Source organism: Coregonus clupeaformis, chromosome 23 (genome assembly GCF_020615455.1).
Source record: "Coregonus clupeaformis isolate EN_2021a chromosome 23, ASM2061545v1, whole genome shotgun sequence".
NCBI lineage: Eukaryota > Metazoa > Chordata > Actinopteri > Salmoniformes > Salmonidae > Coregonus > Coregonus clupeaformis.
The window spans coordinates 50,707,459-50,725,079 of NC_059214.1; the positions used below are offsets into that span (position 1 = coordinate 50,707,459).

At 51.2% G+C, this 17,621-nt stretch overlaps 1 protein-coding gene across 1 annotated transcript in view; it reads right to left on the minus strand.

The window, feature by feature from the left end:
• The window catches only part of LOC121536172 (melanoregulin-like), a 30,312-nt gene extending 14,302 nt beyond the window's left edge, over positions 1 to 16,010 (minus strand). Inside the window, exons 1-2 of the mRNA XM_041843449.2 lie at positions 15,755 to 16,010; positions 15,020 to 15,275 (exon numbers count right to left, since the gene is read on the minus strand). Of these exons, the coding sequence (XP_041699383.1) occupies positions 15,020 to 15,275; positions 15,755 to 15,825 (327 nt within the window). The 5' untranslated portion in view covers positions 15,826 to 16,010. The remainder of the gene's footprint in view (positions 1 to 15,019; positions 15,276 to 15,754) is intronic.
• Positions 16,011 to 17,621: the final 1,611 nt, after the last annotated feature.

Consider the following 17,621-nt stretch of genomic DNA (forward strand, 5'->3'; position numbering starts at 1 on the left):
TAAATGTGCACACTTTAGAGACACCTCACACGGCCCCTAATATTAAGGAGGAGTGGAGTTCATTCACTGTCAGTCCTCAGCTCAATGGCAAAGAGCAAAGCAGACTGCAGCGTCGAGATCACATGCAGACAGATACGTCAGCTCAGCTCAGCGAACAGTTCAGCTCCGTGACATCAGCAGCAGCTATATGACGTTTTTTGAAACACAGTAATGTACGATAAGCAAGGAGCAGCGTGCCTAAAACACGCGCACAGCTAATCAGAATATACAGACTACCTTTCTGCAGTGAAATAACGTCTCTTAAAGAACGCACATGAAACCGAGTTTCATACAAGTGCTGATAACACTGTATAGCATACCATAACACTTAACAAACTTGAGGTATGAAAGGCACTCACAACATTGACGTTCGCTAACCATAAAAGGACGCCATTAGAGCTAGCTACTAACACTGATCACCATGGCTGATTTACAAGATGAGGTAAATACTAACATATTTTCTGTGACGTGATGAGTTTGGACCCAAGGAGCAGAGAAGAGACCAGACGAGGAATCGGTTGGTTTAGGATAAACGTAAATACTTTACTGTGAATTGGTAAACAGAAGGATCACAGTAATACTGGGGAAAACAACAAACGCTAGGGCTAGAAAACTCATTCGGGAGACAAACCCACATGGCGAACGAATCACGAATCTGCAAAGGGAAACAGAAAACACACCTCTCTTAAAAGGGAAATCATCATTATTGATAGAACACACCTGAGGGTCATTCTAGTCTCTAGGACGAACTCTGGTGACAGGTGGAACCATTACATTTTCAATAATCAATTTAACACCATTAGCCATGGCGCTACGTTATACTAAGTACTTATCGGGCAATATAAAACAGTTCACAGAAGTATTGCTTACCTACAGTTGACGTCGGAAGTTTACATACACTTAGGTTGGAGTCATTAAAAACTCATTTTTCAACCACTCCACAAATGTTTTGTTAACAAACTATATTTTTGCCAAGTCGGTTAGGACATCTATTTTGTGCATGAAACAAGTAATTCTTCCAACAATTGTTTACAGACAGATTATTTCACTTATAATTCACTGTATCACAATTCCAGTGGGTCAGAAGTTTACATACATTAAGTTGACTGTGCGTTTAAACAGCTTGGAATATTCCAGAAAATGATGTCATGGCTTTAGAAGCTTCTGATAGGCTAACTGACATAATTTGAGTCAATTGGAGGTGTGCCTGTGGATGTATTTCCAGGCCTACCTTCAAACTCAGTGCCTCTTTCCTTGACATCATGGGAAAATCAAAAGAAATCAGCCAAGACCTCAGAAAAAAATGGTAGACCTCCACAAGTCTAGTTCATCCTTGGGAGCAATTTCCAAAAGCCTGAAGGTACCACGTTCATCTGTACAAACAATAGTACGCAAGTATAAACACCATTGGACCACGCAGCCGTCATACCGCTCAGGAAGGAGACGCGTTCTGTCTCCTAGAGATGAGCGTACTTTGGTGCGAAAAGTGCGAATCAATCCCAGAACAACAGCAAAGGAACTTGTGAAGATGCTGGAGGAAACAGGTACAAAAGTATCTATATCGACATAACCTGAAAGGCCGCTCAGCAAGGAAGAAGCCACTGCTCCAAAACCGCCATAAAAAAGCCAGACAACGGTTTGCAACTGCACATGGGGACAAAGATCGTACTTTGGAGAAATGTCCTCTGGTCTGATGAAACAAAAATAGAACTGTTTGGCCATAATGACCATCATTATGTTTGGAGGAAAAAGGGGGTTGCTTGTAAGCCGAAGAACACCATCCCAACCGTGAAGCACGGGGGTGGCAGCATCATGCTGTGGGGGTCCTTTGCTGCAGGAGGGTCTGGTGCACTTCACAAAATAGATGGCATCATGAGGAAGGAAAATTATGTGGATATATTGAAGCAACATCTCAAGACATCAGTCAGCTTGGTCGCAAATGGGTCTTCCAAATGGACAATGACCCCAAGCATACTTCCAAAGTACTAATTGACTGTATGTAAACTTCTGACCCACTGGGAATGTGATTAAAGAAATAAAAGCTGAAATAAATAATTCTCTCTACTATTATTCTGACATTTCACATTCTTAAAATAAACTGGTGATCCTAACTGACCTAAAACAGGGAATTTTTACTAGGATTAAATGTCAGGAATTGTGAAAAACTGAGTTTAAATGTATTTGGCTAAGGTGTATGTTAACTTCCGACTTCAACTGTATATTAAGTTTTTGAAGCACAGTAATGTACGACATGCCGGTGGCAAGGATGTGACCCTGTGTCCCAGCGCATGCCTAAAACTCCTGCACAGCTCATTTGCATAACCTAGGACCTAGGTGCTATCAGAGGTCAGAGAGGGGGCGGAAGGATATGGACTGTACCCCTCAAAGCACCAGAGAGGGGGCGGAAGGATATGGACTGTACCCCTCAAAGCACCAAAATAACAACAGTTAAATGTAGAAGACACATTTACTGAGACTAACTACGACTAACGACTAGCCTATCACATTTCCTTTAAAGCTACAGCTCAATCTTTCTCATGATAGTTACTCTTATCTCATAACTAATTTGTTGGCATCTTCAAGTTTCCCAGATGTATTCTTTGACCTATTCTACACATGTACTGTGTTATAGCAAGGTTATAGCTAGTTTATAGATTAAGTAAAAAGTAAAGGATCCTGACTTGTCGTCAGTGGTGGACAAAGTACCCAATTGTCATACTTGAGTAAAAGTAAAGATACCTTAATAGAAAATGACACAAGTAAAAGTGAAAGTCACCCAGTAAAATACTACTTGAGTAAAAGTCTAAAAGTATTTGGTTTTTAATGTACTTAAGTATCAACAGTAAATGTAATTGCTAAAATATTTTTAAGTATCAAAAGAAAAAGTAAAAGTATAAATCATTTCACATTAATTATATTAAACAAACCAGACGGCACAATTTTCTAGTTTTTTATTTTATTTACGGCTAGCCAGGGGCACGCTCCAACACTCGGGCATCATTTACGGCTAGCCAGGGGCACACTGCAACACTCAGACATCATTTACGGCTAGCCAGGGGCACACTCCAACACTCGGGCATCATTTACGGCTAGCCAGGGGCACACTCCAACACTCAGACATCATTTACGGCTAGCCAGGGGCACACTCCAACACTCGGGCATCATTTACGGCTAGCCAGGGGCACACTCCAACACTCGGGCATCATTTACGGCTAGCCAGGGGCACACTCCAACACTCAGGCATCATTTACTGGCTAGCCAGGGGCACACTCCAACACTCGGGCATCATTTACGGCTAGCCAGGGGCACACTCCAACACTCGGGCATCATTTACGGCTAGCCAGGGGCACACTCCAACACTCGGGCATCATTTACGGCTAGCCAGGGGCACACTCCAACACTCGGGCATCATTTATGGCTAGCCAGGGCACACTCCAACACTCAGACATCATTTACGGCTAGCCAGGGGCACACTCCAACACTCGGGCATCATTTACGGCTAGCCAGGGGCACACTCCAACACTCGGGCATCATTTACGGCTAGCCAGGGGCACACTCCAACACTCGGGCATCATTTACGGCTAGCCAGGGGCACACTCCAACACTCGGGCATCATTTACGGCTAGCCAGGGGCACACTCCAACACTCGGACATCATTTACGGCTAGCCAGGGGCACACTCCAACACTCGGGCATCATTTACGGCTAGCCAGGGGCACACTCCAACACTCAGACATCATTTACGGCTAGCCAGGGGCACACTCCAACACTCAGACATCATTTACGGCTAGCCAGGGGCACACTCCAACACTCGGGCATCATTTACGGCTAGCCAGGGGCACACTCCAACACTCGGGCATCATTTACGGCTAGCCAGGGGCACACTCCAACACTCGGGCATCATTTACGGCTAGCCAGGGGCACACTCCAACACTTCGGGCATCATTTACGGCTAGCCAGGGGCACACTCCAACACTCGGGCATCATTCACGGCTAGCCAGGGGCACACTCCAACACTCGGGCATCATTTACGGCTAGCCAGGGACACACTCCAACACTCGGGCATCATTTACGGCTAGCCAGGGGCACACTCCAACACTCGGGCATCATTTACGGCTAGCCAGGGGCACACTCCAACACTCGGGCATCATTTACGGCTAGCCAGGGCACGCTCCAACACTCGGGCATCATTTACGGCTAGCCAGGGACACACTCCAACACTCGGGCATCATTTACGGCTAGCCAGGGACGCGCTCCAACACTTCGGGCATCATTTACGGCTAGCCAGGGGCACACTCCAACACTCGGGCATCATTTACGGCTAGCCAGGGGCACACTCCAACACTCGGGCATCATTTACGGCTAGCCAGGGGCACACTCCAACACTCGGGCATCATTTACGGCTAGCCAGGGGCACACTCCAACACTCGGGCATCATTTACGGCTAGCCAGGGGCTCACTCCAACACTCGGGCATCATTTACGGCTAGCCAGGGACACACTCCAACACTCGGGCATCATTTACGGCTAGCCAGGGACACACTCCAACACTCGGGCATCATTTACGGCTAGCCAGGGACACACTCCAACACTCGGGCATCATTTACGGCTAGCCAGGGGCACACTCCAACACTCGGGCATCATTTACGGCTAGCCAGGGGCACACTCCAACACTCGGGCATCATTTACGGCTAGCCAGGGGCACACTCCAACACTCGGGCATCATTTACGGCTAGCCAGGGGCACACTCCAACACTCGGGCATCATTTACGGCTAGCCAGGGGCACACTCCAACACTCGGGCATCATTTACGGCTAGCCAGGGCACACTCCAACACTCGGGCATCATTTACGGCTAGCCAGGGGCACACTCCAACACTCGGGCATCATTTACGGCTAGCCAGGGGCACACTCCAACACTCGGGCATCATTTACGGCTAGCCAGGGGCACACTCCAACACTCGGGCATCATTTACGGCTAGCCAGGGGCACACTCCAACACTCGGGCATCATTTACGGCTAGCCAGGGCACACTCCAACACTCGGGCATCATTTACGGCTAGCCAGGGGCACACTCCAACACTCGGGCATCATTTACGGCTAGCCAGGGGCACACTCCAACACTCGGGTGTCAGCTTCCTGCTTCCCCTGTTTGTCTCCTGGCCTCTAGAGGTCAGCTGTGTTCCCCTTTTGCCTTAGTTTTTCCTCATGTGTCCTAATTAGCTTATCTATGTCACCTGTGCCTTGTTTCCCCTTGAGTATTTTAGCTGTGTGTTTTCCCCTTGTTTCTCACTTGGTTATTGCGTCCTGACTGTGTGTCTCCTGCTTTGTCTCACCGTGTCTGTCCTAGTAAGTTGTTGAAGTTATCTTTAGTTTGTTTTTCTCCCCTCGTGGAGTTGTTTTGTTTTGCCTCCTGTTTTGGAATATTAAATCTACTTGCCTGGAGTATTGCCTTGGGTGTTTCATTTGGGTCCTACAACATTTCCTCTGTGGCTAAGGGGTAGTACCCCCAGCTCTACACATCGGAGACCGGAGTTCTAACCCGGCTTGTGACAGAATAACCAAGTCAATCATGGACCCAGAAACACTCAGTTCCCAGGACCTGTTGGCGGTGATCATTCGACATGAGGCTTCTTTCCAGCGCCATGAAGCCGTTCTCAGCCGACAAGAGGAGCTGATGGCTAGACATTCTCAACTCCTGGCCGAAATGATGAGTTCCCTTCACCAGCTCTTTGAACGCCTCCTTGGTTCTCCCCCTTCCCCCCGGTCACCTCCCAGTGACGACAGGCCTTCTCGGTTGGCGGAGCCCCGACTACCACCTCCCAAGCCCTTTTCTGGGGATCCAAGCTCTTGTCAGGGTTTCCTCACCCAATGCTCCCTCACCTTCGGGCTCCAACCCTCAAGTTTTCCCACAGACCGTTCCAAGATTGCCTACCTCATTACCCTTCTTTCAGACAAGGCGCTCGCCTGGGCCTCTGCGGTGTGGCAGTCCCAGGAGGCCTGTTGTGACTCCCACGCTGCATTTGTAGAAGAATTCAAGCGGGTGTTCGATCATCCTGTCAGTGGGCGGGAGGCTTCCAAGCGCCTACTGTCTCTCCGTCAGGGCCCCCGAAGCACGGCAGATTTTGCCATTGAGTTCCGAACCATAGCAGCAAGGAGCGGATGGAATGATGAAGCGCTGAGGGTCTGCTTTCAGGGAGGGTTATCTGAGCCCCTTCAAGATGAGTTAGCCACCCGTGAACCAGCTGAAGATCTCGAGTCCCTCATAGCCTTGGCCATCCGCCTGGACAATCGTCTAAGAGAGCGGAGAACGGCTCGCCGTCAGGTGTCTCAGTCCCAAGTTCCTCTGAGCAGCTCTGTTTCTCCTGTTTGGACTCCGTCATTCAGAGCTGCCCCGGCTCCTGAACTGCCCCAAGATTCCCCGGAGAGCATGCAGTTAGGCCGTTCCAGGCTTTCTTTCAACGAAAGGGAACGTCGCATGAGGGAGCGTCGGTGCCTCTACTGCGGGGTTGCCGGCCACTTCGCTCCACTTGCCCCGAGCTTTCGGGAAACGCCTGTCCCCGCCCAGCTACAGGAGGGTTGTGATGGGGAAAATTAGAGCTCCTCCTACTAACGCGGTCCTAGCTATTCCAGCCACTCTGTCCTGGGAGGGCCACCAGCATCGGGTCCAGGCTATGATCGATTCCGGTGCCGCAGGTGATTTTATGGATGTAACCTTGGCTAAGGAACTTAAGATCCCTACCCAACTACTTCCTCAACCCCAGGCAGTTACAGCCTTAGATGGCCGACCTCTGGAACCAGGAAAAGTTACTGAGGCGACTCAGTCCCTGCGACTTACCATCTCTCAACACCAGCAGGAGGAGACCTTCTATCTCATTGACTCTCCCGAGTATCCTATTATCCTGGGTCACCCTTGGCTATGCAGACATAATCCCCAGATCGACTGGCCTACTGGCACCATTCTTAGCTGGGGTCCCACTTGCCAACTCACCTGCATGCTTCAGAGTTCCTCAGCCCCTAGTACCCAGTTTCAAGAGTCTGTTGACGTCTCCCGAGTCCCCAGTGTTTACCATCGGTTCAAAACAGTGTTCAGCAAGGCCCGGGCTACTGCCTTACCGCCTCATCGCACTTATGACTGTGCCATTGATCTACTCCCTGGGTGCTGCCCTCCTAGAGGTCGGATCTTTTCCTTGTCCTCCCCGAGCACGCAGCTATGGACACTTACATTAAGGGAGTCCTTGGCAGCCGGCCTCATCTATGCCTCTACTTCCCCGGCTGGGGCGGGCTTCTTTTTGTTGAAAAGAAAGACGGGGGTCTGAGGCCTTGTATTGATTACCGGGGACTCAACAAGATCACGGTTCGGAATCGATACCCTCTTCCTCTCATGGCCACTGCTTTTGAGCTGCTTCAAGGGGCTTCCATTTTTACTAAGCTGGATCTCCGCAATGCTTACCATCTCGTGCGGATCCGGCCAGGAGACGAATGGAAGACGGCGTTCAACACGCCCACGGGACACTATGAATATCGGGTGATGCCGTTCGGGCTCACCAATGCCCCCGCAGTATTCCAAGCCCTGATTAATGATGTTCTCCGGGATATGCTTAATCTGTTCGTCTTCGTGTACCTGGACGATATCCTCATCTTCTCGAGGTCACTGAAGGAGCATGAGGGGCATGTTAGCCGGGTTCTCCAGAGGCTCCTTGACAATCACCTCTACGTTAAGCCTGAGAAGTGTGAATTTCATGTTTCTCAGACTCAGTTTCTCGGGTTTATTGTCACTCCCGGGCACCTAGAGATGGATCCCAAGAAGGTCAAGGCGGTCCACGATTGGCCCACACCTGCCACGGTCAAGGAGGTTCAACGGTTCATTGGCTTTTCTAACTTCTATCGGAAGTTCATCAAGAATTTCAGCTCGGTGGTAGCCCCCTTGACGACGCTTACCAAGGGAGGAGGGACCAAGATTCACTGGGGTCCGGAAGCAGCAGGGGCCTTCGAGGATCTCAAGCGCCGCTTCACTTCTGCTCCGATTCTGGTGACCCCTGACCCAGAGAGACCTTTCGTGGTGGAGGTGGACGCCTCAGAGGTGGGGGGTGGGAGCCGTCCTGTCACAGAGGGGTGCGGATGGGAGATTACACCCTTGTGCCTTCATGTCTCGCCGCCTGTCTGAGGCCGAGCGCAACTACCACGTGGGGGATCTAGAGTTGCTTGCGGTTAAACTGGCCTTGGAAGAGTGGCGCCATTGGCTTGAGGGGGCTCAGCACCCTTTCCAGGTTCTCACAGACCACAAGAACCTGGAATATCTCCAACAGGCTAAGCGGATGAACCCTCGGCAAGCACGATGGTCCCTTTTCTTTAATCGATTCCAGTTCATCCTGACTTACCGACCTGGCACCAAGAACGTCAAGCCGGATGCTCTGTCTCGGAGTCTATTCTCCCGAGGTACAAGAGAAGCCCTTGGCATCGATTATTCCGAGGTCTAGGATCGTCGCACCTCTTCAGTGGGAACTAGAAAGAGGGGTGAGAGAAGCTCTTGCCCATGAGCCCGATCCAGGCGGTGGTCCTGCCGGTCGCCTGTACGTTCCTCTCTCGGTTCGGGGCCCGCGTCTTGCAGTGGGGTCATGAGTCGCCCTTGACATGCCATCCTGGCAGTGCTCGCACACTGGAGTTCCTCCGACGGCGGTTTTGGTGGCCGTCCATCAAGAAGGACGTGCAGGTCTACGTTGAGGCCTGCCCTGTGTGCTACCAGGGAAAGTCGACACGCCAGCGACCCCAGGGACTGCTCCATCCCTTACCTGTTCCTCGAAGGCCATGGTCACACCTTTCGCTGGACTTTGTTACGGGACTTCCTCTATCCCAGGGCAACACCGTCATCCTTGTGGTGGTAGACCGTTTCTCTAAGGCTGCCCGGTTTATTCCCCTGCCCAAGCTGCCCTCGGCTAAGGAGACTGCTGAGCTCCTCATGAACCATGTCTTCCGGATATTTGGCATTCCCCTGGACGTGGTCTCTGACCGAGGTCCCCAATTCTCATCCCGGTTTTGGGGGGCCTTCTGCAGGCTTATTGGGGCCACAGCCAGCCTATCGTCAGGATTCCATCCAGAGTCTAATGGCCAAACGGAACGGATTAATCAGGATCTGGAGACCACCCTGCGGTGTATGGCGGCCAGTAATCCCACGTCTTGGGCCACCTATATCATTTGGGCTGAATATGCCCACAACACCCTCCAGTCCTCAGCCACCGGATTGTCCCCCTTCGAATGCCAGTTCGGTTACAACCCTCCTTTGTTTCCAGAGGAAGAGGCGCAAGTTGGTGTTCCCTCGGCCCAGCGCTTTGTCCAACGCTGTAGGCGGACCTGGAAGAAGGCCAGGTGTACCCTCCTTCGGACCTCCCAGAGATACCAAAGTCAGGCTAATCGCCACCGCCGGACGGCCCCTAGTTTCCGAGCTGGTCAGAGAGTTTGGTTGGCCACTAAGAACTTGCCCCTCCGGGTCGAATCCAAGAAGCTTTCCCAGAGATACATCGGCCCTTTCCGCATTTCTAGAAAGGTTAACCCTGTGTCGTATCGTTTAGTTCTGCCTCGCTCCCTTAGAGTTAACCCCACTTTCCATGTTTCACTCCTTAAACCTGTCTTGTCTTCTCCTTTTGCCCCCCACACAGACCCCCGCCACCTCCCAGGATCATAGACGGCCAGCCAGCCTACACAGTCCGCCGGATACTGGACTCCCGGAGGGTCCAGAACTCTCTGCAGTATCTGGTGGACTGGGAGGGCTACGGGCCAGAGGAGCGCTCCTGGGTTCCAGCCAGGGACATCCTGGACCCAGGGTTGATCCGAGATTTTCGCACCCTGGGGCCAGGGTGTTCTGGAAGGAACGTCAGGAGTCGTTCCTAGAGGAGGGGGTCCTGTCAGCTTCCTGCTTCCCCTGTTTGTCTCCTGGCCTCTAGAGGTCAGCTGTGTTCCCCTTTTGCCTTAGTTTTTCCTCATGTGTCCTAATTAGCTTATCTATGTCACCTGTGCCTTGTTTCCCCTTGAGTATTTTAGCTGTGTGTTTTCCCCTTGTTTCTCACTTGGTTATTGCGTCCTGACTGTGTGTCTCCTGCTTTGTCTCACCGTGTCTGTCCTAGTAAGTTGTTGAAGTTATCTTTAGTTTGTTTTTCTCCCCTCGTGGAGTTGTTTTGTTTTGCCTCCTGTTTTGGAATATTAAATCTACTTGCCTGGAGTATTGCCTTGGGTGTTTCATTTGGGTCCTACAACATTTCCTCTGTGGCTAAGGGGTAGTACCCCCAGCTCTACACATCGGAGACCGGAGTTCTAACCCGGCTTGTGACACTCGGGCATCATTTACGGCTAGCCAGGGGCTCACTCCAACACTCAGGCATCATTTACGGCTAGCCAGGGACACACTCCAACACTCGGGCATCATTTACGGCTAGCCAGGGACACACTCCAACACTCGGGCATCATTTACGGCTAGCCAGGGGCACACTCCAACACTCGGGCATCATTTACGGCTAGCCAGGGGCACACTCCAACACTCGGGCATCATTTACGGCTAGCCAGGGGCACACTCCAACACTCGGGCATCATTCTACGGCTAGCCAGGGCACACTCCAACACTCGGGCATCATTTACGGCTAGCCAGGGGCACACTCCAACACTCAGACATCATTTACGGCTAGCCAGGGGCACACTCCAACACTCGGGCATCATTTACGGCTAGCCAGGGGCACACTCCAACACTCGGGCATCATTTACGGCTAGCCAGGGGCACACTCCAACACTCGGGCATCATTTACGGCTAGCCAGGGGCACACTCCAACACTCAGACATCATTTACGGCTAGCCAGGGGCACACTCCAACACTCGGGCATCATTTACGGCTAGCCAGGGGCACACTCCAACACTTTCGGGCATCATTTACGGCTAGCCAGGGGCACACTCCAACACTCGGGCATCATTTACGGCTAGCCAGGGGCACACTCCAACACTCGGGCATCATTTACGGCTAGCCAGGGGCACACTCCAACACTCGGGCATCATTTACGGCTAGCCAGGGACACACTCAACACTCGGGCATCATTTACGGCTAGCCAGGGGCACACTCCAACACTCGGGCATCATTTACGGCTAGCCAGGGGCACACTCCAACACTCGGGCATCATTTACGGCTAGCCAGGGGCACGCTCCAACACTCGGGCATCATTTACGGCTAGCCAGGGACACACTCCAACACTCGGGCATCATTTACGGCTAGCCAGGGACGCGCTCCAACACTCGGGCATCATTTACGGCTAGCCAGGGCACACTCCAACACTCGGGCATCATTTACGGCTAGCCAGGGGCACACTCCAACACTCGGGCATCATTTACGGCTAGCCAGGGGCACACTCCAACACTCGGGCATCATTTACGGCTAGCCAGGGCACACTCCAACACTCGGGCATCATTTACGGCTAGCCAGGGGCTCACTCCAACACTCGGGCATCATTTACGGCTAGCCAGGGACACACTCCAACACTCGGGCATCATTTACGGCTAGCCAGGGACACACTCCAACACTTCGGGCATCATTTCTGGCTAGCCAGGGGCACACTCCAACACTCGGGCATCATTTACGGCTAGCCAGGGGCACACTCAACACTCGGGCATCATTTACGGCTAGCCAGGGGCACACTCCAACACTCGGGCATCATTTACGGCTAGCCAGGGGCACACTCCAACACTCGGGCATCATTTACTGGCTAGCCAGGGGCACGCCCAACACTCGGGCATCATTTACGGCTAGCCAGGGACACACTCCAACACTCGGGCATCATTTACGGCTAGCCAGGGACGCGCTCCAACACTCGGGCATCATTTACGGCTAGCCAGGGGCACACTCCAACACTCGGGCATCATTTACGGCTAGCCAGGGGCACACTCCAACACTCGGGCATCATTTACGGCTAGCCAGGGGCACACTCCAACACTCGGGCATCATTTACGGCTAGCCAGGGGCACACTCCAACACTCGGGCATCATTTACGGCTAGCCAGGGACACACTCCAACACTCGGGCATCATTTACGGCTAGCCAGGGACACACTCCAACACTCGGGCATCATTTACGGCTAGCCAGGGACACACTCCAACACTCGGGCATCATTTACGGCTAGCCAGGGGGCACACTCAACACTCGGGCATCATTTACGGCTAGCCAGGGCACACTCCAACACTCGGGCATCATTTACGGCTAGCCAGGGGCACACTCCAACACTCGGGCATCATTTACGGCTAGCCAGGGGCACACTCCAACACTCGGGCATCATTTACGGCTAGCCAGGGGCACACTCCAACAATCGGGCATCATTTACGGCTAGCCAGGGGCACACTCCAACACTCGGGCATCATTTACGGCTAGCCAGGGGCACACTCCAACACTCGGGCATCATTTACAGCTAGCCGGGGCACACTCCAACACTCGGGCATCATTTACGGCTAGCCAGGGGGCACACTCCAACACTCGGGCATCATTTACGGCTAGCCGGGGCACACTCCAACACTCGGGCATCATTTACGGCTAGCCAGGGGCACACTCCAACACTCGGGCATCATTTACGGCTAGCCAGGGGCACACTCCAACACTCGGGCATCATTTACGGCTAGCCAGGGGCACACTCCAACACTCGGGCATCATTTACGGCTAGCCAGGGGCACACTCCAACACTCGGGCATCATTTACGGCTAGCCAGGGGCTCACTCCAACACTCAGGCATCATTTACGGCTAGCCAGGGACACACTCCAACACTCGGGCATCATTTACGGCTAGCCAGGGACACACTCAACACTCGGGGCATCATTTACGGCTAGCCAGGGGCACACTCCAACACTCGGGCATCATTTACGGCTAGCCAGGGCACACTCCAACACTCGGGCATCATTTACGGCTAGCCAGGGCACACTCCAACACTCGGGCATCATTTACGGCTAGCCAGGGGCACACTCCAACACTCGGGCATCATTTACGGCTAGCCAGGGGCACACTCCAACACTCAGACATCATTTACGGCTAGCCAGGGCACACTCCAACACTCGGGCATCATTTCACGGCTAGCCAGGGGCACACTCCAACACTCGGGCATCATTTACGGCTAGCCAGGGGCACACTCCAACACTCGGGCATCATTTACGGCTAGCCAGGGGCACACTCCAACACTCAGACATCATTTACGGCTAGCCAGGGGCACACTCCAACACTCAGGCATCATTTACGGCTAGCCAGGGGCACACTCCAACACTCGGGCATCATTTACGGCTAGCCAGGGGCACACTCCAACACTCGGGCATCATTTACGGCTAGCCAGGGGCACACTCCAACACTCGGGCATCATTTACGGCTAGCCAGGGGCACACTCCAACACTCGGGCATCATTTACGGCTAGCCAGGGACACACTCCAACACTCGGGCATCATTTACGGCTAGCCAGGGCACACTCCAACACTCGGGCATCATTTACGGCTAGCCAGGGGCACACTCCAACACTCGGGCATCATTTACGGCTAGCCAGGGGCACGCTCCAACACTCGGGCATCATTTACGGCTAGCCAGGGACACACTCCAACACTCGGGCATCATTTACGGCTAGCCAGGGACGCGCTCCAACACTCGGGCATCATTTACGGCTAGCCAGGGGCACACTCCAACACTCGGGCATCATTTACGGCTAGCCAGGGGCACACTCCAACACTCGGGCATCATTTACGGCTAGCCAGGGGCACACTCCAACACTCGGGCATCATTTACGGCTAGCCAGGGGCACACTCCAACACTCGGGCATCATTTACGGCTAGCCAGGGGCTCACTCCAACACTCGGGCATCATTTACGGCTAGCCAGGGACACACTCCAACACTCGGGCATCATTTACGGCTAGCCAGGGACACACTCCAACACTCGGGCATCATTTACGGCTAGCCAGGGGCACACTCCAACACTCGGGCATCATTTACTGCCAGCCAGGGGCACACTCCAACACTCGGGCATCATTTACGGCTAGCCAGGGGCACACTCCAACACTCGGGCATCATTTACGGCTAGCCAGGGGCACACTCCAACACTCGGGCATCATTTCACGGCAGCCGGGGCACACTCCAACACTCGGGCATCATTTACGGCTAGCCAGGGGCACACTCCAACACTCGGGCATCATTTACGGCTAGCCCGGGGCACACTCCAACACTCGGGCATCATTTACGGCTAGCCAGGGGCACACTCCAACACTCGGGCATCATTTACGGCTAGCCCGGGGCACACTCCAACACTCGGGCATCATTTACGGCTAGCCAGGGGCACACTCCAACACTCGGGCATCATTTACGGCTAGCCAGGGGCACACTCCAACACTCGGGCATCATTTACAAACAAAGCATTTGTATTTAGTGAGTCCACCAGATCAGAGGCAGTAGAGATGACCAGGGAAGTTCTCTTGATAAGTGTGTGAATTTGACAATTTTCCTGTCCTGTTAAGCATTTAAAATGTTATTGGTTAAGTACATTTGGTTATCAGGGAAAATGTATGGAGTAAAAAGTACATCATTATCTTTAGGAATGTAGTGAAGTAAAAGTAGTCAAAAATATAAATAATAAAGTAAAGTACAGATACCCCAAAAAACTACTTAAGTAGTACTTTAAAGTATTTTTACTAACTTTACTTTACACCACTGCTCGTTGTCCAGTAACCTACAGAACAGGTTTGTAGCTCAAATGGTAGAGCACGGCGCTTGTAACGCCCAGGGTAGTGGGTTCGATCCCCGGGACCACCCATACGTAAAAATTTATGCGCGCATGACTGTAAGTCGTTTTGGATAAAAGCGTGTGCTAAATGGCATATTATTATTATTAATCTAGTACACCTTCGGTGTACCCGAGTGGACAGGTTGTGCCCTGACCAAGCTCTGTATCGTGTAGTATTTGTTCCCCAGCTTAGGGCAGGCTCTGTCTCTCTCACCTCTGTGTACGTATCTGCCTCGTTCCTCATCATGATGAAGGCTTGGAGCTCTCCGTCCGACTCTGCATCACCCATGGAGGTCCTGGGGCTGCTCCAGGGGACCCACTCCTGCTCCTCTGTCCTCCAAGGCAGGCCCTCCTGACCCGGGCTTGGGTCACTGTGGCTGGACACGCTGGCTCTGGAGGTCTGCGTCTTGGAGGTCCGAGTCCTGGAGGAGGTCCGAGTCCTGGCGCTCTGCATTTTGGAAGTCTCATATCTGGAAGACCAGAGATAAGTTTAAGTTCATGTTGAAGTAGTCTCTCTGTCTCTTGTCACAGATTTGGTTCTGGTTCTGGTTCCTTATAGTCCCAGGATCACTGATTGGACTGAGCCTTGCCCCGTGAAAATGCTGTGGTTCAGTAAGGAGTAGCCTAAACACATGCTGACCTGAGAGATTCTCCTAAACATAGCCTACATACCAGATTACAGAGGCTTCACAAACGCTGCTTGTTTTATATCTTGGGCAGTGTGCCATGAAAAAAAAAAAGACTATGCTATATATATATATTCCCCATTCAGAAGAATCTCTAGGTCCGAATTAAATAGACTAGAATAGGTTCCCATTGCATGCCCACTATTTTAATAAAGCCTGTCATAAAAAAAAAGCATGCACATGATATTCCAGACGAAACGTGACGAAATATGAAGTGTATCATAAAAAAATAATATTCTTACCGTAAATCTTAATATTCTTACCGTAAAATAGAGTTCTCCTCATCTTTGTTCTCCTCATGACTCCGCCAGCAACAACTATACAACGCCCCCATCAGACCCAAGGGAAGTCATGAACTGTGCATCATCCAGCAAATCTGACTACCAGAAGAATATCCTTACAATTTCCTCAGGTTTTACAATAAAATACATTCATATTTCAAGATGCAGAGTATCCACTGAAGTTCCCAACAACATTCCGTCACAGACGCAACTCTGAAAACTTGTGCGTCTTGCTCTCACGGTCCGTTGGGGCGCAGCGCTGAAAAAAACATTTGAGCACGTGAGTCCATTCAAGAAGCGTGACCAACCATGCGACAGTGTATCTGGAACCAGTGAATGGAACATTTATTCAGCCACCGGTGGAGATTAGCTATTAGCTCTGTTGAGTCCTCTCTCCCATGCATTTACTCCTATGTATCTGTGCTCTGGGAGCATGTATGTAGACAAACAGCTATGGGGCAAACTGGGACTAGAAAGGGGAGGGAAGGATGTTAGCTCTGCAGCCCTAGCTACAGTTTGTATGCCAGATATGTGATAACTATATTTTCACATTGCTGGGCGTTACAGGTTAGCTTATACAAAACGCCGCCATAGATTTTTCAACTAACCTGGACTTGTGTCCTTCTCAGTGTATGGACTGACCTACGAGGGCTGAAACAGAAACCTGGACTGGTTTCCTCCTCAGTCTATGGACTGACCTACGAGGGCTGAAACAGAAACCTGGACTGGTTTCCTCCTCAGTCTATGGACTGACCTACGAGGGCTGAAACAGAAACCTGGACTGGTGTCCTCCTCAGTCTATGGACTGACCAACGAGGGCTGAAACAGAAACCTGGACTGGTGTCCTCCTCAGTCTATGGACTGACCAACGAAGGCTAGAACAGAAACCTGGACTGGTGTCCTCCTCAGTCTATGGACTGACCTACGAAGGCTGGAACAGAAACCTGGACTGGTGTCCTCCTCAGTCTATGGACTGACCTACGAAGGCTGGAACAGAAACCTGGACTGGTGTTCTCCTCAGTGTATGGACTGACCTACGAGGGCTGAAACAGAAACCTGGACTGGTGTCCTCCTCAGTCTATGGACTGACCTACGAAGGCTGGAACAGAAACCTGGACTGGTTTCCTCCTCAGTCTATGGACTGACCAACGAGGGCTGAAACATCACTTTTCTCAAGGTAGGCTACAACACTGTATTTACACTTGTCCCTTAGTCTAGTGTAGTGGTTCTCAACCTGGGGTACCTGACCTATCATATCCTACTTGGGAAGACTCAGAACTCAGATGCACATGAGCAAAATGTGATACAGTAACCAAAAAAAAAAAGGTTGAGAACCATTGCTCTCCAACCAATGACGGAAAGCTTCACTTTGGCGCTCCTTCTAGGACGTATTGTATTCACACAAGCCAAGACCTGTGTTGCTTTCTGCATATAACTAACTAACTGTTATACAGGGTATATAACTAACTGTATACAGGGTATATAACTAACTGTATACAGGGTATATAACTAACTGTTATACAGGGTATATAACTAACTAACTGTTATACAGGGTATATAACTAACTGTTATACAGGGTATATAACTAACTGTTAAACAGGGTATATAACTAACTGTATACAGGGTATATAACTAACTGTTATACAGGGTATATAACTAACTGTATACAGGGTATATAACTAACTGTATACAGGGTATATAACTAACTGTTATACAGGGTATATAACTAACTAACTGTTATACAGGGTATATAACTAACTGTATACAGGGTATATAACTAACTGTTATACAGGGTATATAACTAACTAACTGTTATACAGGGTATATAACTAACTGTATACAGGGTATA